This window comes from Cololabis saira, chromosome 7 (genome assembly GCF_033807715.1).
Source record: "Cololabis saira isolate AMF1-May2022 chromosome 7, fColSai1.1, whole genome shotgun sequence".
Taxonomy (NCBI): domain Eukaryota; kingdom Metazoa; phylum Chordata; class Actinopteri; order Beloniformes; family Belonidae; genus Cololabis; species Cololabis saira.
Genome location: NC_084593.1, coordinates 25,332,232 through 25,355,540, shown reverse-complemented (window position 1 = coordinate 25,355,540; position 23,309 = coordinate 25,332,232). Strand labels below are relative to the sequence as shown.

The 23,309-nt window shown below is 43.1% G+C and overlaps 1 protein-coding gene across 2 annotated transcripts in view; it reads left to right on the top strand.

Moving 5' to 3' along the window:
- LOC133446974 (amyloid beta precursor protein binding family B member 2) overlaps positions 1 to 23,309 on the top strand; it is a 43,369-nt gene that overhangs the window by 1,178 nt on the left and 18,882 nt on the right. For both annotated transcript variants that reach the window (XM_061725230.1, XM_061725228.1), the window contains exons 2-8: positions 2,666 to 3,960; positions 5,291 to 5,499; positions 6,812 to 6,970; positions 7,637 to 7,722; positions 7,876 to 7,936; positions 10,057 to 10,203; positions 11,038 to 11,165. In XM_061725230.1, coding sequence (XP_061581214.1) covers positions 2,697 to 3,960; positions 5,291 to 5,499; positions 6,812 to 6,970; positions 7,637 to 7,722; positions 7,876 to 7,936; positions 10,057 to 10,203; positions 11,038 to 11,165 — 2,054 coding nt within the window. In that variant the 5' untranslated portion in view covers positions 2,666 to 2,696. The remainder of the gene's footprint in view (positions 1 to 2,665; positions 3,961 to 5,290; positions 5,500 to 6,811; positions 6,971 to 7,636; positions 7,723 to 7,875; positions 7,937 to 10,056; positions 10,204 to 11,037; positions 11,166 to 23,309) is intronic.

Genomic DNA, 23,309 nt, shown 5'->3' with positions numbered 1-23,309 from the left:
TAACCATCCTTTCTCCTCCACACTCCCCCCTCGCATCCTTTCTCTGCCCCACTTTGTTTAACTACCAGAGACCTGGCTGTGTTGCATATAGGTGGGATCAGAGTTGTGGAAATAGCTACAATTTGCCTCAGTGGTCTAGTTTGTCTGCAGACACACAAGTTCAATATTATGTGCTATTCACTCTCTGTCATTTTTTGGCTTGTGTGTGTGTGTGTAATTCAATCCTCTGACTCACACAACATATTTGCTTTGATTTTTATCTTCCCATGCATAATCTGTGGCTATCTTGTATCTCCAAAGTTTTTAAATCAGTTTAAAATTGTCAGCCTTTTAGATGAATGGCAACTACACTGTAGGAAAGGTTCGTAAAAATTACAGTGAAAAACTGTAAAATAGCAACAGTAAAAGACCGTAAAATCCCAAATAGTACATCACTGTAGTAGATACATTATATTACCCTAAATCAAGAAAGAGTACATAACTATACTTTTTACTGTAATAATATGTAGAAATCACACAATTTTACTGTAAAAATATAATTTTTTGGTAAAAAAATTGAAAATACCGTAATATCACAAGCATGTAATTAACCTAAAATTAACGGTATTATTCTGTCTAAATTACAGATTTAGCTGATGTTTACATTTAAATTTACAGTATAAAACTGTTCAACATTATGCAAAAACATACTGTAATTTCTACATAAACAGGTATACAATATGTCTGTTTTTCATAGTAATTTACCGTAAACACAACAGTTCTCAACTATGAAATTTATGGTTGCCTGAAAAGCGTACCGTAATGTAATATACATATTTTTTTACGGTGAAATTCTGGCAACCACAGCTGCCAGTATTTTACCTTAAATTTCCCAGTTTTTTTTTTTACCGTGTAACTGAAAAATATCGGGGGGAGATATTTGAGTTTAAGGCCAATATTCTATTTAGTGGATGACGTGCAATTTGGACTTGACATGACAACAGATACACGTTTTCCTGATGGAACATTGAGCCAGAAAAGCTCAGTGCAGGTACTTCGTACCTGTTGATACGTCTCCAGGATGTGACTCAGACACAGCCTGGAGAGATGAGCGCAGATTCAGCACAAACAGGTTGTTGTGTGGCTCTGCGACAGAGGGGAAACACAACAACCACCCAGGTAGGAGAAAGCAGATGGAGGTCCCGCATGGCAAAAACGTGTGCAATTCAGGGATTTGCTGGTTCTAATATTTTGCCTCAGACCTTTCCCAAGACTTTATCACGCTTTGAAATCTGCTGTGTTTAACTTTTCCATATCCCTGAGAAAAGATAGAGGTGATGTCTGCAGCATTTTCCAAGGCTGTAGGCTTCTAACTATGTGAGATAATGTTTATACACTTTTGGTTGCATGTCTGGACATGTTTTCCGACCTATTTTCCACAGGTTGTAGCCTCATTAGTTGGGGTGCAGCCCACAGGCTACATGTGTCACATTGCGAGATCAAGACTGATTTTCTTCCACTCTTTGTTAATATCCATCTGTCTGTATTCAGCATCACAGAGCTGATCCTCCCAGAGATAAAAGAGACATGTCTTTCTAGTTCGCAAGAACTGCCTGCCACTTCTCCCTCCCAGAGACCAGCTTACTGCTCAGATCCACCTTTGAAAATCAGTCCTGGTTGAATACATCAAGCGTCTGATTCATTCTCAATATAATGCAAATGCTTTCCACCTTCCCAAATTTGATGCAGTATTTTTTAAAACGTCAACATTAACACGTTGCGTGAAAAGGGCTTGAGGTTGGAAGTAGAACCTGAACCATGTCATACTAATAAGAACTTGGGAGGCTGGTTGCACTGCAGCTAGATGGTTGTTATGTTGGCTTTACATTGTGAGAAAAGAGGGCAAAGTGCTGAACATCTAAACTATGTTACCCATCTGTGATGATGTCAGAGAGATACACTGTCTGTTTTTTTTGTTTGTTTCTTTTATTGTATCATCAAATTTAGTATAAAATACTCCTAAATCAAGCTTCTGCTGCATACAAGTTAAGGTTGTTGCATGACTTCTGAAAAACTGGCAGCTGTGGTTGCCAGAATAATACTGTAAAAGATACAGAGGATTGTAAAACACATTACAGAACAACCTGTAAATTTTACAAGTTTAAACTTTAATCCTTTACAAAATAACATTATACAATTTACGTACAAAACTGGTAAATTCAACATCCATTTTCAGCCAAATTAGCTTGACTATGCCTTCATTAAAATAAATGTTCTCCTGTACAATTTACATGCAGCCATTGCTTATTTTACATCTAATCCCATTAAATTTCACTGGAAAACATCAAAATAAAGTTATTATTAATCGGTAAAAGCCTCATTATAAGACAGTAATTTGACTGAATCTTTCCACTTATTTTATTGAAAGATTGTGTGTTGTGTAATATATTTTGTAGTATTAATAGCGGCGTTTTGTTGTGAAATAAAGATCTACATACTATCATTGAATTCTCTGAGTAATGTCTTAATTAAATGAGTTATTACCAGTTAGACAGACAAACTCTGACACAATGTCAACAAAGATTTTCATCTGTAACATTTACGGTCCTTCACCGTTGCTATTTCACAGTTTTTTACGGTAATTTCTATGGGCTTTTCTTACAGTGTGCTTCTTTTTTCCCATCAGCCACATCCTAGAGGTGTATTTCCAGTCAGCTATGATGTCGGTTCAAACTCCTCCCCTCTCTCGCTCTGGCTCCTCCCCCTCCACTGGGGGTCTGGCCAATCGCAGCAGCTCTTCCACTAATCCTCCCACCTCCCTCAACCTTCGCTCTTCATACAACCAGTTGCTTGGCTGTGATGTCATCAAGGAGTCTATGGAAACTGGAAGTTCGGCCACTTTACCAAAGAGCAGACAGAGGCACACAATGACCAATGTCCGGAGTGCCATGGGAATAAGTGACAACTTGGCTTTAACCTCCAAAAACCAACCTGCATCCAGAGGTAGAGGCCTCCCGACCAAATCCTCCTCCAGTTCTGCTCTCTACTCTTACTTTTCCTCCTCGTCTTCGTCACTATGTAATACAACCAACCCCAAACTGGCCAAGAATGGCGCCAACATGCAGAGACGAGCCGAGAGCCAACAGTTGGAGCTGAGTAGAGCCAATACTGTGGACAAAATACACAATGATCTAATCAATAATCCTAGTTCCGACTGGCTAGACTTTGGTAAAGACAACTCCCAGTTGCCTCCATTTCGCAGAAGGACCAAGAGCTTCTTGGAGTACAGTGGCAAGGGTTGGGATCTGGACCCCACTTGGGGGAACAAAGAAGAGAAGGAAGAGAAGAAGCAGCAGCCTTCCTCAGAGAAGGAACAAGCCAGTCCTGTTAAAGAAAGAGAGAGCCAGAAAGAAAAGCACAGCAGCAAGCAGATGTGCCAGGAAGAGAAGGAAGAAGTGGAACCCATGGTGGAGGAAAATGAAGGGCTAGATGAGCCCACCCCAACACCAAGACAGCCCCTGCTGCCAGTGGTGGTTGAAGCTCCTCTTTCCTCCACCTCATCCTCTTCTACCAATAGCCCGGAGTGGCTGCCAGACAACCAGAAGCCTCTCCAGGACCAAGCTCCAGCACAAGTCAAAGAGGAGCTCTGTGTCCAGGTTCAGCCCAGTCCACGTAGTCCCGCAAAGCCCCCTCGAAGTTCCCAGCCTCGGGTGATCAAAGTGGAGCTGCATCCCAACAACGAGAACCAGTTTTTGCAACAGTACCCACCATCATCCCCAAAACAGACCAGAGCTGTGGAGAAAAACACCCCTACCAAGAACCGGGCACCTCCTCCACTGGCTGATCCTGAGCCACAGACTGGACTCCCTAAAGTGGGCTTAAGAATGGATCTGACTCCTGACACTCCATCAGAGGATGAGGACTCCAGCTGGACCACCCTGTCACAGGAGACACCCTCTCCACAGACTCCTCGAGAGACAGGTCAGATATGCTTGTGTTTATCCTTTCATCTGATCGGCCCCTCCTTTCATTGCTCTTCTCTTTCCATCTTTCTACCCTCTACTGACTCTCTGATTTGGAATTTTTATTAAAATACATTTCTTTAGTGACAAAGTCCCTCCAGAATTACTGCTGGAACCTTTAAGGCCTCCTCGAGTCATTTTACACTGTAGTGATTCTGATGGAAAGATGAATGGGATACAGACAGTACTCGAGTTGAGGGGGGATGAGGGGGGATGCCATCCCCCCTCATGAAATAAAAAGGGTCAAAATCATCCCCCCTGTAAAACTTTCCATCCCTTATGTCATTTCATCAATGAATGTGGTTTTACTGCTATTTCAACATTTAGAGTCATCACCAGAAAAATAACACCAGAAAAATTTGACAATTTTCACCTGTTTCAGGTAAATTTTCACTTGAAATAAGTAGGAAAATCTGCCAGTGGAAGAAGATTTATCTTCTCATTACAAAAAATCTGATTTTTCTACTTATTTTAAGTGAAAACCTACTTGAAACAGGTGAAAATTGTTGTTTTTTCCAGTGATGAGTCTTGTTTTAAGTGTAATGAGATTTTTTTACTAAGATGAGACTAGAAATAAGACAAATATTTTTGTTAGGATTTTGAGTTTTTGCAGTGATCCGTGTTACTTATCCTGTGAAGGACAGAGTCATGTTGATAAGTTCAGAAAACTGTTTTTTATTGTTGTGTTTTGATGTATTTGATGTAAGCCCAGTGGATATTTAAAGCTTACAGAAGGCTGCATTTAACTGCTGCTATGTCATTCCTGCAGTATTTCTGCAGGTGTTTTGGTCAGTGCTATTATTTGTAATATATTATATTATTTGTAATCAGCACAAATTATCTGTCCCCATATGATAAAATCCACCATCCCCCCTGATTTTTTTTTTACAACTCGAGTACTGGATACAGAGATTAGGGCTTGAAAAGGAAGACAATGTAAAGGGGAGGTGCTGGTTAGAGTGAAAAATGATTTTATTTGACAATGTAAGAAAGTGGAGATACATATATGAAAACAGAGGGAGAAGAAGGAGGGGAGAATGCTGCAGATTGGGATTTATCACTGGGGATGAGGCCAGGAGTTGCTATGACGACAAAAAAATAAGGACAAACAGACTGACCAACACTGAAATCTATCCTGTCAGCTCTCATTTGTGTGTGGCTTTCTTTAAAGTGCATATATAATGATCCAAAGTGCATCTATAGAGCCTGCATGTGCACAGCATGCATTACTATGAGCTTTTGTGGTATGCACGTGCAATACATGTAAGTGTTTCTCTGTCCTCCATCAGGAGATGTATGGGTTGAAGGGGAGCTGCCTCCAGGCTGGAGGGAGATCTCAGACTCATCAGAGGTCTATTTCTGGCATGTTCCCACTGGCACTACACAGTACGACCGACCTGTTGCCTCCAGCAACCAAAACGCCTCTCCCAGCCATGAGGCCGACACTGAACATGGGCAGGAAAATCAAACGCACGAGTCCCTCAGGGCACCAAATGAGGTGAGATGGCATATAGACTTAACACATGTTCTGGTGAGATACATGCTCTTGATATTTGAAGAACCTGTTTTATGCTCAATTAATATGTATTGTTGATGTTTTATTCAAAGGGGTTCACTTGTGCGTTTCCCCACGTTGTACATTTCTGTGGCATCTTTCAAGATGATAAGAAAGGTGTTTTTAACTCCAGTTTAGCCTGCTTCACTATGATCAGCAAACTGATTAACCAGAAACGGTGTACTGCAAGGCAGCAGTTTTGTTTGAGTTTCAACATGTCAGACTAGCCCCGGGGCAGACATTATTCAAATGAGTTACCCAATGATTTAGACCAATGAGGGGAGAAAAACAGCCTGAACTTATAATACAGCGTTTCAGGAAGCTTGTGAGGGGTTTCTGGTGGGGAGGATAAATCACTTTGGTATGGACTGTATAACTTTGCAGATCTTTAAATCTGTACATTACAACAAAGGGAGGTAAAACCCAAAAAGCATCAAATATCCTCTTCAAAATGTGTACCAGTTTCAGCAGGGTGAGTTTTCCAACATAGTTTATGCGAACATTGTTTCCTGTTATACACGTTTTATTCACTCGGTTATGTCTCTGCTTTGATCAGGCCCAGCAGTGTCTTTCTGTGTGGAGTTTGCATGTTCTCCCCGTGCTTACGTGGGCTTCCTCCGGGTACTCTGGTTTCCTTCCACAGTCCAAAAACATGCATATTAGGTTAATTGGTGATTCTAAATTGCCCGTAGGTGTGTGTGTGAGTGTGCATGGTTGTTTGTCTATATATATGTGGCCCTGTGATGGAATGGCGACCTGTCCAGGGTGTAACCCCTGCCTCTCGCCTGAAAATAGACACAGATCCAGCAGACCCCCGTGACCCTGCAAAGGATAAAGCGGGTATAGATAATGGATGGTGTAAGTGTTTTAAAAATCTTTTTTTTTTTGTTTTCATAGCTAAATGTTCCTCGTGTAAAAGACAAGGATACTTGCACATCATGAAAGCCCTCCTTATTTCCAGTAGCTGAGGAACAGTGAGATCCAGCTAGAAGCGTAGAAAAAAAAAACTTTTTAGAAAAACTATAATTAGATTTGTTTTGTCAAATTGTTGTTAGTCATTATTTAAAGGAAGAAACACAATGACGTGTAAATGAACAACATTATTTTTCTGTTGACGCTGTAGCTGGGAGTTGTCCAGAGGACGTGGCGTTTCCTGGTGGTTAGTGATGAACCCTGTTCTCTCTGGTTATTTCTGTTTCTCTCATCTTATATCTAACAGCATTTGTTCATCTTTTCCCGTCCTTGTCTCTCACAGCGTCCCAGCAGCCTGATATCTGACAGCTCTGTGGAGCCCGTTCCCTCGCCCTCTGGCTCATCCCCCTCCCCAACCTCCCCCACCTCCCCCACTTCCACCACCCCCTCCAGTGTGACGACTTCTGGACAAATTCAAGACACCTCCACCTGCACAGCAAATGTAGGGGCCTTCCTCTGTTAATCTTCACCCATCTTTTTGGCAATTTTTTTTTAAGGGGTTTGTTTACTGATTTGGTGTTAATAGAAAAATGCTTCTTAAGCTTTAATACTTAAATATTATATTACTTTAAAAAATGTTCATGTATTTGTCATTATTTTGTGTGGATTTTTTGTTCTGTTCTTAATCCAAAAAAAAAGGAGGTAGACTGTATATCTTTTTTTGTTTATTCCTGTTCTACTGTGCCTTACCCCCTAATAAAAATATCAAAAAAGAAAAAAAAAATGCTTCTTAGAAAAAGCAATACTTAGAAAATATTCAGTTCTTAAGCCAATTCATTGGTAGCATCCCGTAGTATTCCATAGCTCCTCTGTTCATGGTCTAACTCGATGGTGTAAATCACTTGTCGCTCCCTTATTAGCTCTGGTTTATCAGAATAATCTTTGCCAACATGTCACTGCAGCAGTCTGGGGAATTAAACTGTCTATAATCTTTGTTCAGACCAGACTGCAGTGCATATTTGACACAGATGCATATCTCTGATGGTGTTGAGTCAGACCGAGTATTATCCTACTCAGTTATTACACAGCAGATCAGATCGTTAGTTTTTAAAAGTGATGTCAGTATCTGATCGCCTTCATGAATATTTATCTGAGTCTTTTGTTCCAGGAGCTGAAGGACTACCCAGTCTATCCAGATCCCAGTCTTAAAGCATTTGAAGGAGCTACCCTCCGCTACGCCTCTCTGAAACTCAAGTAATACACACACACAAACATAATTAAACAAAACACATGTTTGTCTCCCCAGATTTGCATGGCAGTGCCTGAGCCATGATATTTCCTTCATGTATTATTGTTGAAAGTTGGACTTTTATGTATCTGTTTACTCCGTCTGGTGTTTCTCTGCAGCCCTCCGGCCCAGCTGCAGACAGTGGACCTCAACAGCTCCTTCACTGATCCAGAGGCAATGGTAACATCACAGTTGCAGTGCATAAAATCCAACATCATACAACAAACTAAAAAGTGCACATTAAATATTACAACACATTTTTGTCTGTTTTATTTTCTTTTTTTTGTAAAGCATGAGCTTATTTTGAATTTGATGCCTGAAATATGTAAAAAAAAAAAAAAAAAAAAAGAATAAAAAAGAAGGAGGCAACACATATTTGTGGTGTTAAAAAAAATAATAACGATAAAATGTCCTACCGGGTCATGACACACAAATAACATGACGTTTGGTATTGAAATCACTTAGTGAGGCCAGGAGAAAACCAGGAGAGAACCAGGAGAACAAATACACCTCCAACTTTCATTCATTAAGGCTACTCCATTTGATGAGGCTGGGCTTATTTAGGGTGAAAACTGTTTTGTGATCTTACAAATCACAGCCTGAAATTGTTTGTGGATATTATCAATACTCTGCTCTCCAAGCTACAGAGGAAACGGACCATCTAGTGTTTAAACATACATCTAACCTGAAGTAAAACTGCCTTGGGGCTGACCTCTTGACCAGCCTGCAGTCTATAATTGCCTATTGTGATGAAACACAGCAATGTCCTTACTTTCAAAATTTGACATTCTCTTAATAAAAAAGATTGTATGACAAATAGCATTCATTTTTAAAAGCTACGCTGCATCACATTACCACAACAGAGAAAATAGCTTGTGGATGCTTCACAATTTTGTTATTGTTGGTTAATTATTCATTTTCTTGTAGACGTTTTGAAATAAACAACATACAGTAATGTTTACAGACATCACTCAAATATCAGCTGAAATTTTTGGGGTCTGACAAGTTAGGAGTGTTTTAAGTGTGACATGTTTGCTGATCAATTTGACTTGCAGTTGGTTAAATAAACCTGCACCTCCATTAGTCATATTTGTAATATTTTAGATATTGAACAAATTCAAAGTAATGCTTTAAGTAAAACCGTACACTTATTATAAGTAGGCCTACTTACTGACAAAATACGACATGTATGAAAGGTGGTGTGGCAACATTTAACATGTATAAAGAGTATAAAATATCAGTCTTGTAGTGATGAAAGGGAGTCACCGGTCTGTGTTTGCAGTGACGTCATGAAGCCGCTCTACTGGCCTCTCTGTGTTTGTTGCAGCGCCGCCTAGTGGTCGCTGTTGTGAACTGAGCCGCGGTAGTTTTAGTTGCGCCTCAGTGGAAGGATTCACCTGGCTCAACTAGCTGACAGGAAAGATGATGTCTGTGAAGGAAGGAACAGATGAAACGAGAAACTAAAGGAGAGGACAACAATACTTAACATTTTGTTAGAATGATATAATCTGACTGCAGTTGCAATTTATTGAGAATGCAGACTGGAAATGTATGGATCTAAAAGTGACGTGAATGAAGACAGAGCAAAATCTGTTAAATGTTAGACACAATTTGCCTTAAACCCAAAACTTTCTTTTACATTTTCTGATTTATCACAGGGTTTTTCTTCAAAAAAGACATTCAATCTACAATGGACTCAAATTAAAAATTCCATGCAAAAGAAATTCAGGTATCTACAAAAAAGAAAGAAAGCAAAAGCAGAGACTCAGATTTCATATTGGAATATGCAAAAGTTTTTTTTTTAGAATTTAGAAGAAAATCAACAGAAACTATTTTGGTAAGTGGAAGAGAGGTTATGGATAATTGTGTGTGCTGCACATATTTGCTTCCCTCTCCAGAGAAAAGCTCCTTGATCAGGTAGATTGAAAGAAAAGGTTTAGAGAAAGAAGGAGATAGAAAGAAGGTGATAGTTGCAGGTGTGAGCTGCATACATAAACACCATTTACACAACCAGTCGCAAAAATTACAGTTCATTATCACAGTGCATTCTCACTTCAAGTTTTACCTTCTAATTAAATGTTTTAATAATCTTGCAAAACCTCTTGCCCCTTCAGACATTTTTTTAATTGTGGTTTTAATTATGTCCAGAGTGCTCTGAATTATTGAAGTGAATGTGCCTTTATACCCAACAAAATGAGGCTCAAACAAATTGTAAAACAGTCTGGAATGAAATAAAAACACTACATGAAAACAGATCTCAGTGGAGGATACGCAGCTAAACAGAACGGTGTGTTTCGCAGTCGTTTCCAGTGCGATCTCTGGGCTGGGTGGAGATGGCGGAGCAGGACCTGTGTGAGGGGAGGAGCAGCGTGGCCGTCCACCACTGTATCAGACAGCTGTCCTACTGCAGGAGGGACATACGGGACTCCGCTGGTGTCTGGGGAGAGGTCAGTATGTCTGCAAAGACGTGCACGCATGCACAAGACGCTGAATACTGTGTTTGTATTAACCCAGTGGTTTAGTTTGGAGTGACAAAAATAAGGGTTTAATGTTTTATTGTCTCATCTCTATGACAACATACACTACAACATGATTGATTTTATGACTTTATAAATATTTGTCAGCGATTTAGTAATCCAGGACAATAAAAACACAGTGAAGGTTCAATAATGCTGGCATCTATATATGATATTAATGAACTGTTATAGCTATAAATGGTAGAAGCATAAAGAGATTCAAAATATTTAAACCTTTTAATGGTTTAAAAAAAATAACCTGAAGCATTGCAACGCTGCCATTGACACAAAATGTGTGTTTCTTGGGGGTTTGTTTAAGTTTGAGTTTTTGGTATGTCAGGTTCTTCATACCCAGATCTCCAATTATTGCTGCTTCTCTCCTTGCTCCCCTCTTCTCCTCACATAAGCTCCCCCCAGCAAGAACGCGCTTTACTCCTCAACACCTCGAAGTGCATTTGAGCATCTAAAAGACCCTCTTTGACGGCAGAAGGTGCAAAAAACATTCAAGTCACGAGGGAAAAGAGGATGTTAGGAAGTACAAGTTAGCATTATGAATATTATTATTTATTTGTCTATTAGCTATACCTCATTTTTTTCTTGTAGAGGGGCTGATTATATTAACATCCCTTTAACATTGTCTCAGGGAAAAGACAACACAATAAACATACAATAAAATGTATTTTACATTTCTTGTTACCATTTACCAACTCCATATTTAGTGTGAAACCTGTAGCTTGAGTTTGTCCCCTATTTGCTGTTTTGCAGGGTAAAGGGATGCTTTTAGTGCTTCAGGATCGCATGTTAACCCTGGTTGACCCAGACGACCGCAGCTTGCTCCACTCTCAGCCAATCAGCAGCATCCGCGTCTGGGGTGTCGGACGAGACCATGACAGGTAGGAGGGCTTCACATCCTTCCCCTTTAAATAGACTGCTTTCAAAATGTCTTTTTAAGTGTCTTCATAAAGTGCAATAGAGAAATTACTCACAAAATAGAACGTGTTGACTACAGGAAATTTGAATAATCAGATTATGAAGATTATAAAGTGTGGTGTGTAATTGAGCAGCGTGGCAGGCTGAGGAAAGGAAGTGCCCTGAAACAGCTGTGAATGTTGCTTCTTGGATAGCAGCAGGGCGAACAGGCTGAAGTGGGGAGGAGTAGCTACTTTTGGTATATCCTCCGGGTTTCCTCTTCTGTGGTACTGATACCTGATATCGTGAAGGTTTCCATCCATGATGCTTACAAACTGCATGCAGTAGTGCGTTTGATAGAAACACAAATAAATGCCTTGTGTAAAGAAAAATTAAATTGTACAACCGAATCAACAATACATTTGTTCCCAATTAGCCACAGTTGTGTTTTTGATTTCAATTGTGAAATACAAAATTAAAAAAAATATATATACACGCTGCTGATACACTAGTGTGCAAGAGTCCAGCTGCTGAAAGCTGAATCATGGACTTGAACCGGTTCAGCAAATGAAATTTGCCTCATCATTATTCCATCCGTATTTCCTCTCGCTGCATTTAAAGCACCGTAATTATTGCCAGTCCCAGTCGCTTTCCTTCCCCACTGACAACCTTATGGCCCTTCAGTCATTTGCCACAATCCCACGGTCTTGATCATCCACTATCGAGCTGACAAAGTGCTGAGGCTCAGCAAAGCTCCAGATGGAGAGGTGGGCTGAGCAGTCATCGACGTGACCCCCCCTCCGAGTTCTCATTAACCCACAGATCAACCACCTCAAACACAATTCCTTCACCAGTCTGCAGACGTTAGGCCCTGTGTGTGTGTGTGTGTGTGTGTGTGTGTGTGTGTGTGTGTGTGTGTGTGTGTGTGTGTGTGTGTGTGTGTGTGTGTGTGTGTGTGTGTGTGTGTGTGTGTGTGTGTGTGTGTGTGTGTGTGTGACATATATGATGTACGTTTGGTAACAATGCTGCTTCATGTAGAAGTCCTGTGAAGATGTGACCTCTAAGATAAAACTTGAGCTGCTCAGGAGACTGGAGGATCGTTCAGATGCCAGGAGTAATGGAGGCTCGCTCTCTGGTCTTGACAAGTGTAAACAGCTTTTCAGGAATCGGGTGAAAATAGAGCTAAAAATGGCAAAGGAAGAAGCTTGATCTCACTTCACCTGCCTGTGTTTGTTGCAATTTTTTTTTCGTTTTTATTCTCGCTGGGTCTTTCATCTCTTTGGCATTTGTGTACTCTCTCTTATCCACCTTACCCTCCCATTTTCCTTTCCTTCCTCTCTTTTTTTTCTCTCTACATTTTGTTCTTCTCCCCAAAAGCAAAACTACCACAACTTTAGCTGCATGTGTTTGAGGCTGATAAAGACAGAGAAAGAAAGTCCCTCTATCCTCCTCAGTCTCAGAGGACTGAGAAACTTCCAGTGGCTCTCTCTCTGCAGTAATGGATAAAGCATGTAGCAGAGGGAGGAGGGGATAGTCAGCCCAGAATAGCTTTCCCACTTATCATTTATTCTCTCACTGCATCTATTTTACCTCATTTAACATTATAGCATGCACTTTCTTCATTTCCCCTCACCAGCTTGATGAAATCAGTTTGCCATCCTCTGCTTGGCTTTAGGCTTTTGATGTATTGAAATAAAGTCACAATCAGAGGCATTAAGTGTACACCTTTTTAACACAGAAGCATAAATCTCTCTTTATCCTGTATGATCCCCTCATCACATCACTGAGCGTATATCACAAAAACAAACAGAGATTTGCTTTGGATGGGATACAAGTTAGAAGCTGAAGTTGCATTGTCCTGCCACCAGAGGGCACTGTAATCAAAGAACTTGAGATTGGAGCTTTTTTCTTTTTTTTATAGTTTATGCTAAGACTTAATTGCAATCAAGGGGAATCCTATTGTTACGTTCTATGGAGTTCTGTGTTTCCAAACTATGACATTCATTTCTTGTACAGGAGGCATTACCTGAGGCATAGAGTGACAATTTGCTTAAGTGTGAAAAGAAATATGGGCTCATCTGGAATGATTTATGTCTGTTATAAAAGGAAAACAACAATAATGATATGTGTGCTGGTGGGTTTTTTTTATATCCGCAAGGCTTAATAATCCTAAAAAGTTTAAGTTGTTTTTGCTCCTTTGACTTTGTGAAGGCTAGTGGAGAGGCGACGCATGAGCAAATCAGTTATGAAATACAACCTGGTGTGAATGTGCACTTTTAAAAAAAATGACAAAATGAGACACAAGCCAGGGCAGAGGATTTGCTTCCTGAGTTCTGACTGTTAAATATGTAATTTGGTGTTGAATGTGAGTGAGTGTGCTCCTGCGTTGGACCTCTTTCTATGTTGCACAATTTTTGCATTTGTTTTGAGTCCATGTGTGATTCTGTTTTGCAAGCTTAAACTTTAAAGTAGGGGCACATTGTTTATTCCAGTTGATTCAAATATCCACTTTCCTTTCACTCCTTGCATCACTAGTCATCTCCTGTCTCTGATGAGATCTCTTTCCGACTGCCGTCTCTTCCTTCATCCAGCTGTGTGAGCAACATTGCCAGTCTGGTCCTGAGCGTGCTCCCTCTTTCTCTGCTTCAGCTTGATTCAATATGAATGAGTCCCCCTGTCTCTGGCTCAGGGCGGGACAAATGGGGGAGGAGGGGTTTGCTCCTCGATGAAGTCATGAGGCTATATCTGGAGCACTCAGCAAGTCTCTCCGTGTGCACGCCCAGGTTGCGTGTGCACATGTTTGCATGTAGGAGTGTATGTCTGCATGTAGATTTGAATTGATGAAGTCATAGGTCTATATCTGGAGCACTCTGTGTGAGTGTGATGGCGAATGAGTGGGCGTGCACGTGTCCCCCCCCACTTTACTATCCCATCCTTGTGTCTGTAATGCTCTTATGCTATTTCCACTCTTTGTTTCCAGCGCTCTCTTTCTGCCTCTCTCCTGTGCCATTGGCTGGGAAGCTTTTCCTTTTCTTCCATCTGCCTCTCTTTGTCTGTCCTGTCGTTGCACTTTAGCGGGCTGGAAGCCTTACCCTTTTTTTTCAGTTTTAGCAAGACAACAGAGGGAGAGACGGGAGAAAAGAAGGGAGAGAGACAAGACACATAGGGAGCGTGCAGAAAAAAGAAAGCTTGGCAGGGCAGAGAGAGGGATGCCTCCCTGCTTGCGCTGAGCAGGACACAGCAGGACACAGCAGGAGAGGCGAGGGAAGCCGACTGTAGAGGAAAGAAGGCAGAGAAAAAAGGTGTAGCAGAGGGACGGGGAGGAAAAGAAGGAGAAAAGAAGGAGAAAAGGAGGGAGAGAAAGGGAAAAGAGAGGATAGAAGGAAGCAAGAAGCCCCAGAGAATTTAAAAAAGGGGATAAGAAGAAAAAGAGTGAAGCCAGACAGGAAGAGATTTACCTCGGGGAACGGCAGCAAAAGGGGCTGAAGCAATGTCACTGTGGTGGTGGAGCTAACAAGGCAGGGAAGTAGTTCTCAGTATTGGAACGAGCATGTCTGCCTTTGTAAGTACTCCTTTTTACTTTCTTCATTGCTCTACTCACCATTCATCCATCCCTCTATTTAAAGTCATCCATTGCTGCCCAGCATCCCTGTTTCCAACTGCTCCGTTGATTACTGGCTGCTGTGTTTTCACACTCCTGGATCTGCTTTTTTTTAACAAGTTCTCTCTCTTTTTTCTTTTTTTTTTTACTCCTCTGAGTCCTGCTGTGTGTTTGAGTGCAGCTGTGCATGATTCTCTCTTTTTCTTTCTCTCTGTTACTGCCTCTTTCTGGTTATCCGTCAGGTGTAAGGATGTGGGCGCAGGGCAGCAGGTCTGCAGCCAGAGTTGCTGTGAAACAGATAGAAAAAAGAAACCGAGCAGAAACACATGAAATAAGCAAAGGAAGGATTGAGAAAGACAGGATTAAATGGGCTACGATGAGCTGCAGGGATTTTTCAGAGTGTTTGTCACGGCTGTTTGGAGCTGTTTGATATTCCAGTTGGATTATGTGTGAGAGCGTGAGAGCGTGAGTGTGTGAGTGTGTGCGTTCTGCCGTGTCAAAATGTTACTATTTTTGACATGTGCGTCTTGAGTTGCCACCTGAATCGGTTTAAGTGAGTATATACTGGTGATACAGTAGATTGATTTGATGCACTCATGCACGTGGAAGTGATGAATGCTCCTTCATATGCAGAGGCTCCCCTTTCTTCCTCCTGGCTATCAAAGGAGCAGGAACATAAAAACCCTGAGTGAAAAATAAAAAGCCAGAGTGAAATGATTTGCAACATGAGGGAGCTGCGCCTTCTGGCCTTCTTGTCCTTGGCATGTGACACCCATCGGGACTGAGACAACACTGTATTAAATCTAATGACTCTTGCCGTATGTGTGCTTCTCTTGCTGTTTAAGTGCCTCCTCTCGTCACTAATGGCTCAAGTGTGCGTATACATCAAGGCACACATCTACAAATACACACCGGTTGCACATATCATTCATATTCATTAATGTGCAGCAGTGGGATTCTTCCCTATTCCCTCTTGCTTTCACTTATTTCCCCCAACTACTGACCTTCTGTGGACAGCTGTGGCATGCAGAGGAGAAGAAGAACGGAGATAAAAAGAGAGATACACAAGCCTCTAGTATAATAATGAATGCCGAACACATTGCCTCGATCTCCTACGATTTATGTCAATGATGTGAATTTGTATGAGTGTGTTTGGCTTGCTGCAGCCACTCCTCAAGCTCTGCTGTAACCCACAGCTTGTTTGCTGATTTCAAGGTCCCGGTAGCCCTAATTAGCATGCAACATGTCCCTCTGATGGCCCACAGGGACGGGGCCCCAACACCTAGACCCACTCGATAGATGCAGGAGTGATTGATGGCCCTTCCTCTCCCTACTCTTGCTCCGGTTTGAGCCTTTTACAGCTCCTCTCTTTCCCTGCATGTCATCGCTCCTTCTATTTACCCAGAATCCATCAGTCCTAGCTCTTCACACACCTACATTCAGCTCTTGTCAGGACTGTCTAGTGTCTCAGAAACGCTTATTCTGAAGAGGGCCATTATGATGGTGGAGGTTGTGTCAAACAAACGCACATTAACTCACACACAGATCTGAAATGATTCAAAAGCACCTCTTCCTTCCCTCTCAGACTTGCTTTCTCTGCTCGCTCCCAGTCTCACATTAGCATTGTTAGGCACACCTGCTGTAATCCTTGTCTTCCTGACAGATTACTCCCACGTTCTCCCCCATAGATTCCCTGCTTTGCCGCACCAGCCAATAAATCTCTTCCCGATAAAACCTTCTCCTTCCCTGGCTGTGGCAGACAAAGATGTGAGGCGGTGTCGATGTTCACTGATCACGCAAAGCTGATCACAGTAGGACCTTTGTGCAGCCAGTGGCCCAAATACTGGCTGTTTCTCAGTATTTTGATCATGTTTTCAGTTGGCCCTTCTAACATATCACCCTGTCTACTGCAATAGATATATGAAATAGTTCATTTTTAGCCATTTTCTTGTTGGTTTTTGTTTTGTTTTATTTTACTCAAACATTTTGATAAGATAACTTTGAAAATGAATCCTTATTATGATTAGAATTTTCTTATATTGTCATGATATTGACCCCTGACTTAGTGCTGAGTGTTGTTTAATCACGTGGTGTGCTGGACATGCAAGGCAAGGCAAGGCAAGTTTATTTATATAGCACAATTCAACACAAGGTAATTCAAAGTGCTTTACATCAACATTAAAAGCGGCAAGACATAATCAGACAGTAAATAACAAATAAAATGAAATAAAATGATGAGAAAAGAAGGTAAAAATAATAAAAAGCACAAGTTGCTGAAAACTAAGGGCAGTAGAGGGACAAGAGGTTGATGGAATATTTAATTAATGATGATATATGCTTCTTAAACATATTTAAAGATGAAGAACTATGTTTTATTGACTGTCGGAAGCATATCAAACAGCTTTTCATAGTCTTTCTGCAAAGGGCCAGAACTCTCTTCTCCATGGTGCAGCAGAGTTGGTATTTAATCTGACTCTGCTCCTGACTGTAATGTTTATTTATATATATAATACACACACACACACACACACACACACACACACACACACACACACACACACACACACACACATACACACAGATCATTTCCTAAACCTGGCCAGCTTACTGAGAACGAAGTTCAATAATGAAAGGAAGAAGAACTGGACAGAAATTGTGATGAGTGACGTTGAAATTTGAGCCAGCATCTGCAGTGATGCGGATGCAGTACTGGTCCCTTGTGGTGAGGATAAAACTGAGCAGAAGAGCAAAAAGGTCCAAGTTTACTAGTCTATTTTCCAACCCTCACCTGTGGCCATGAACTGAGGGTGACCAAACGAAAGATGCCACAAACACAAACTGATTAATTTATCTTATTGAAAAGGCGATTCTGTCAAACCTTATGAATGGGATGTGGATCCCAGTCATCCAGGAGTGGTTCAGGGGAGATTCTGGGAGGTGTCTGCTCAGACTGTTGCCCCTATGACCCAGTCCTAGAACACTACTATACAGTACATATGGATACACATACAGTATTACCAGAGTAACAAGCTGTAAACTTATTTCATGAAGAACAGAAATGCTGCACTGCACAAACAAGAGGACTGCACGCCTATTCAGAGAGCCAAGGTTACAGTAGTAAACGGATATTCAACGCACTGACTGGAGCAGAGCCGCAGCGACGGAGCTGAGAATCATCATCAACATCCGGCCCATTTATTTTTACCTAATAGTTTTGCAAACTTTCACGAGATTAAGCTGGAAAATTAAGACGCACCACTGATCCGTTTAGCTAAAAGCATCTCAGCAGTTTTGTTCTGTCAAAATAAACTTCCCTCTGTTTGCCCTGTTAGTGCGTTTCAATTATCTGTCAGTCAGCTTTTCAGCGAGCGGATCTCAGAGCAGCGAACACTGTACATTGTCCTAAAAGCTTAGAAATGTATTTTGTCGATTGGATCCTTAATTCATGTTTGCCTGAGCGGTTATTAACTTATTTCTCTGTACTGACAAAATAACTGATTTTTATGTTGATTTTCCTTGAACTATTAGAAAGAAAAAAAGGCAAATTTGTATGGAAAATTCAGAAAATTATTTGTTGTTGTAAGCTACCAGATTTTGGATGTATTTCAATTCACTTTAATTCAATTTTATTTGTATAGTGTACAACAAACACACGTACAACAAAAGTTGTCTCTGGACGCTTTCCAGAGACCCAGAACATGACCCCCGAGCAATTATTACATAAACACTGGCAGGTAAAAACTCCCCTAGTGGGAGAAAAGCCTTAAGCCAAACAGTGGCAAGGAAAAACTCCCCTTTAGGAGGGACGAAACCTTGTGCAGGACCTGGCTCATAAGGGGGGACCCTCCTGCCGAAGGCCAGACTGGGGTGGTCGGGGACATCAGCAGCATTACAACACTATACTTGTGCAGGGAACTTGATTTAAGACACACGGCGATAATGAGGTTACATGCGAATGGTACGCCCCAAACTGCTGCTTGAGTCGAGCTCGGAGAAGCTCCACTAACTCGACACCGAGTCCCTACGCTCCTCCACGCTCTGTTACTCTCACATACACATGAATGGGGGCGTCCTACTGAAGTGACATCTCACTGAAGCTTTGTCTGAGAGGAGAATATTGGTGCCTCTGAAACAAAACCCTACTCATGCAACACACCAGAGCAGAGTGATGTATAAATGATCAGAGCGCAGCGAGAACTGCAGGACATCATCTTTCTCCCTCTGCAGCCCACCCAGGATCCCTCTTCCTCCCTCTCATTTCTTGCCCCCCCCCCCACACACACACACATCCCGAATCTCCCCCGCCTATCCATCTCTGCTTTTAAATATGCAATGAAATGCGAAGAGTGTTGACACACGGCTGCTGCGCGTGCTTCCTCTGCATGCTGCCCCTCCCTCTCTTCGTTGCCTCTCTGCCACAGTGAATGCTTGTAATTGGGTCACAAAGCTACATCAACATAAACTGAGCTTGTGTGTTTGTTTCTCCCTTACGATAAAACATCAGCTTTGTAAATGAAAAAGATACAGAGAGGATGAATCAAACCGAGTCACATCAGCTGCTGCTGTAAACAAAGTCCACTATCACACAGGCAGCGCCATGTGCTGCTTAAAACACTGCAGATTTTGTTTTGTTTTAATATCAACTTAATTTCGTCCTGGTCCTTTTCCCTGGTCCTGATTCTGCGAGTTTGTGTCTGTGCGTGCGTGCAGGGACAGGAGGTACATGTCACATGGTTCCAGTGATGATGCTCAACTAAGCGCTGTAAACAAGTTTACAGTGATGAGCTGTAATTAGACACAGACATTTGTCATTAGGCTTAATAGCTGTTTTGCTGTGACTAATTCTCCAGGTCACAGAGAGGTTTGCTCAGTTCAGCGTCACACGATTTTGCTCGCAAGGCTTTTGTTTAGATAATTAGCTTCAAAAATTCTGCTTGGAAGACGGGTAGCTGTTGAGTTAAATGAAGTAGCCTGACATTTTGGGATTTTTCTGTTTTTATATACACAAGGTGATACATTTCAGTTTATTTCAGCTCAGATTGAAGACTGGACCCAGGTTCTTTTGTCAGAGAACATGTCCTACACTTGACATCGAGAACTGGCAGAAAAGAAAGTCAGTGCATATTAAATCTAATTTTACTACTGCACACAACAGAAAGTAGTCGAATGGCTATTGTGGGTTTGAAGTAGAAAGAATTAAAATTAAAAATGGGAAAATCAGGGGTGTGATACAGAAAGAATAATACAAGATAAAAGTTCTGAATTTACAGTCATACACACACTGATTAGCTAATGATACTTGCATTTTTCTTGGACACATCATCAGTGAAAGTACCTGGGATCCCCGGGGGTTTCGGGTCTTTCAACTTCAGACCCCTCACCCAGGCGACCTGACCGGGGTGATCAGTTCCCGGCCCATGTCCAAGAAGCACTCAACCACAGCTTATCCCTCTGGATCCACATCCTTTGCGAGGCTCTCTCTGCAGCCTCAGAGGCTGCTGAGATGGCTCTCCTTTTACGAGCCCCTGTGATGCCCAGGAGACTGTAGGCCTTGCAGAGTGACTTCCCTGCAAAGCCTCTTCCCCCCACCTCAATTGGTAGGCATCGTGCACGCCACCCCCGTTTACGGCACCCCTCCACCAGCTTTGCGTATTTCTCCCTCTTTCTCTCACTTGCTTCTTCCATTCTCTCCTCCCAGGGCACCGTTAGCTCCAACATGGCGACTTGCTTGGATGCCTCTGAGACTAGGACGATGTTAGTCTGGTTTCCACGATGTTTTCAGGGAATTTCAGCTGTTTTCCCAGGTCCACCCTTAGCTGCCAGTCCTTTGCTGTTCCCAGAAGGCCTGTTTGGGCTTTAGGTCGGGGAGGTGGTTATTCCCCGGCTCTTATGAAGGAGATTTCGTGCCTTGATGATTGTAAGCGCTTGCTCTGGTCAATGGCAGTGTTGATGGACTCAGCAATCGCCTTCAGCACACGGTCATGGCGCCAACGATAGCGGCCATCACCGAGTGCTTTAGGACAGCTGCTGAGAATGTGCTCTAGGGTTCCTCTTCCTTGGCACAAGGGACATGCTGGAGTTTCAACCATGCCCCAAAAGAAGAGGTTCGACGGGCTGGGCAGGACATCGTGGACAGACTGAATGAGGAATTTAATGTGGAGGGGTTCCGCCCTCCACAGCTTGTTCCACGAGATCTTTCTGGCTTCCTCCCATCTGGTCCACGCGCCATGTTGCCTCAATCCCACCCACTGGCTTGCACGGTGCTCTTCAATTCCGGCCCTCACCTCGAGCTGGACCTGGTCCCGCCTCTCTTTCCCCTTGAGCTTGTTGTACTGGGTTGTTGGAATGGTTCCCAGTCCTGCACGTCCAGTAGCCACAGATCCCACAAGATCCCAGCCGTGATTCTGCCTGGTCCACAGCCTCCTTCACCCTCCACTTTCTACCAGTTCTCACCACAATGCCTGCTTGGGAGACCTTTGGGTCCTTGGATTCCCTGTATTGGAGAACCTCCTTCGCTCTGGTAACCATGAACTCCTCAGTTAGCTCTTGATGGGGAGCGTCAGCTTGTTCTTGTTGACGTACAGGACAATGCTGCTTAAGCTTCTAGGCAGACCCAACCAACGTCGCAGGCGGTTGCTGACCCTCCTCTAAAACCCTTCCACAGTGGAGATGGGAAATTCCTACACCAGCAATGGCCACAAAATCCTAGGCAGGATGCCATGCTGGTATACCCACGCCTTGAATTTCCCCGGAAAACCTGACTTGTCGACTATGATCAGCCAACTCTCCAGCTGTTCGTTGGTTGCCCTGATGGAGGCGGCATCCTTTAGGGAGCAGTCAAAGGTTTTTCTGAGGCTCTTCACGGGTTTCTCTGTGACTGATGGAATGTGGGTACCTCCTAGAGAGAGGTGGAACCGGCCAGTCACCTTCCCTCTCTTCAGGACTAGAGACCTGGATTTTTCAGCTTGAAGCGCATCCGGGCCGAGGTGGTCAGCCTCTCCAAGCCCTGGAGGATCCATCTGCATCCTGGGACTGACACCTGTTGTTACTGTCAGGTCGTCCATAAACGCTCTGATGGGGGCCTGACGGGTTCCGGACTTGGATTTGGGGCCTGGCCTGGCCAGGTCAAAGAGTATCACTGAAATCGAACATCCGGTGATATTCCCTTTCTCCAGTCGTTGCCGCTTAGATGTAACTGTGCCGGAGGTGAATCTCAGGTTGAAGCTGTTGTAATAATCCATGATCAGGACTTTGATGTTTCCAGGGACATGGTGCCTCTCCAATGCCACCTCCACTAGCTTGCGGGGTATGGAGCCGTACGCGTTGGCTAGGTCCAGCCATAGTACAGCTAGGTCTCCTTTCCCCTGTCGCGCCTCTCTGATCAGTTGTGTCACCACACCACTGTGTTCAAGGCAACATTGATCCACTGGGATTCCCCCTTTTTGCATTGATGATTGATGATTGATTTTTGGATTGATGTACTGGTTCTTTAGGAGGTAGTCTGACAGCCGGTGGGACAGAATACTGAAAAATATCTTGCCCTCGTCATTAAGCAGTGAGATGGTCTTAAACTGCTCGATGGTGGTTGACTTCTCCTCCTTTGGAACCCATATCCCTTCTGCAGATCTCCATTGTTGGGCAACCATCCCCCTCCTCCAGATCACCCTTGGGATCTTCCACAGACAGTGCAGGAGCTTGGGGCACCTCTTGTACACCAGGTGAGGTACGCCATTGGGTCCAGATGCCGAGTTGTTTCTAACAGCTTTGACCATTGTCTGGACTTCTTTCCAGCTGGGAACCTTGGTGTTCAATTCAGTGGCTGGAGCAGGTGGGTTGATCAGGGCTATTCATTCACCTAGGTCTTCCTCCCGGGCTGCATCACTATAGGTGTCGTGAAGGTAGGTTTCCCCTTCCTCTTTTGAGCATATGAGGTGGCCGCTGCGCTTCTCGCCTAGCAGCTGTTTGGTGAACCCAAAAGGGTTCGCTAAGAATGTAGCACGTCTTTTGACTCTCTCCTTAGCCCGCCTTCTATGCCACTCTGCTTGGCGGAGGGTCAGCAGCCTCTTCCTAAGAACACCAAGTAGTTCTGCCAGTCCTGGCTGCTCATCCTCAATTGCACCCTTGAACTGCCTCTTCAGGTCTCGGAGTTCCTGTCGTAGCTGTGATATCTTTTCTGCCCTGTGGTTCTTGTGGCCCTTTTCCACTAGTACCTACTCAGCGCGCTTCTACCCGCCACGCCCCCGTCTTGCGCTTTTCCACTACGGGCCGAGGCGGGTGGAGCCGTGCCAAGCAGATACTTTTTCTATAACGAGGCTGCAGAGGTTCTAAGTGTGCTGAGTCGGGCTGGATCTGACGTCGTCACAATGATGACGATGACCGATTGGCCGGGGGGCGGGGCCGTCAGACATTTGAATCAGGATGCGGGAGTCAGCGCGAGAACGACTGGCGGCTTGCAGCGATTTTATTATACAGCGCAAACGTCTGTTTGGTGATCCAACTCTGAGGTGCAGATGTTCATAAACCTGGT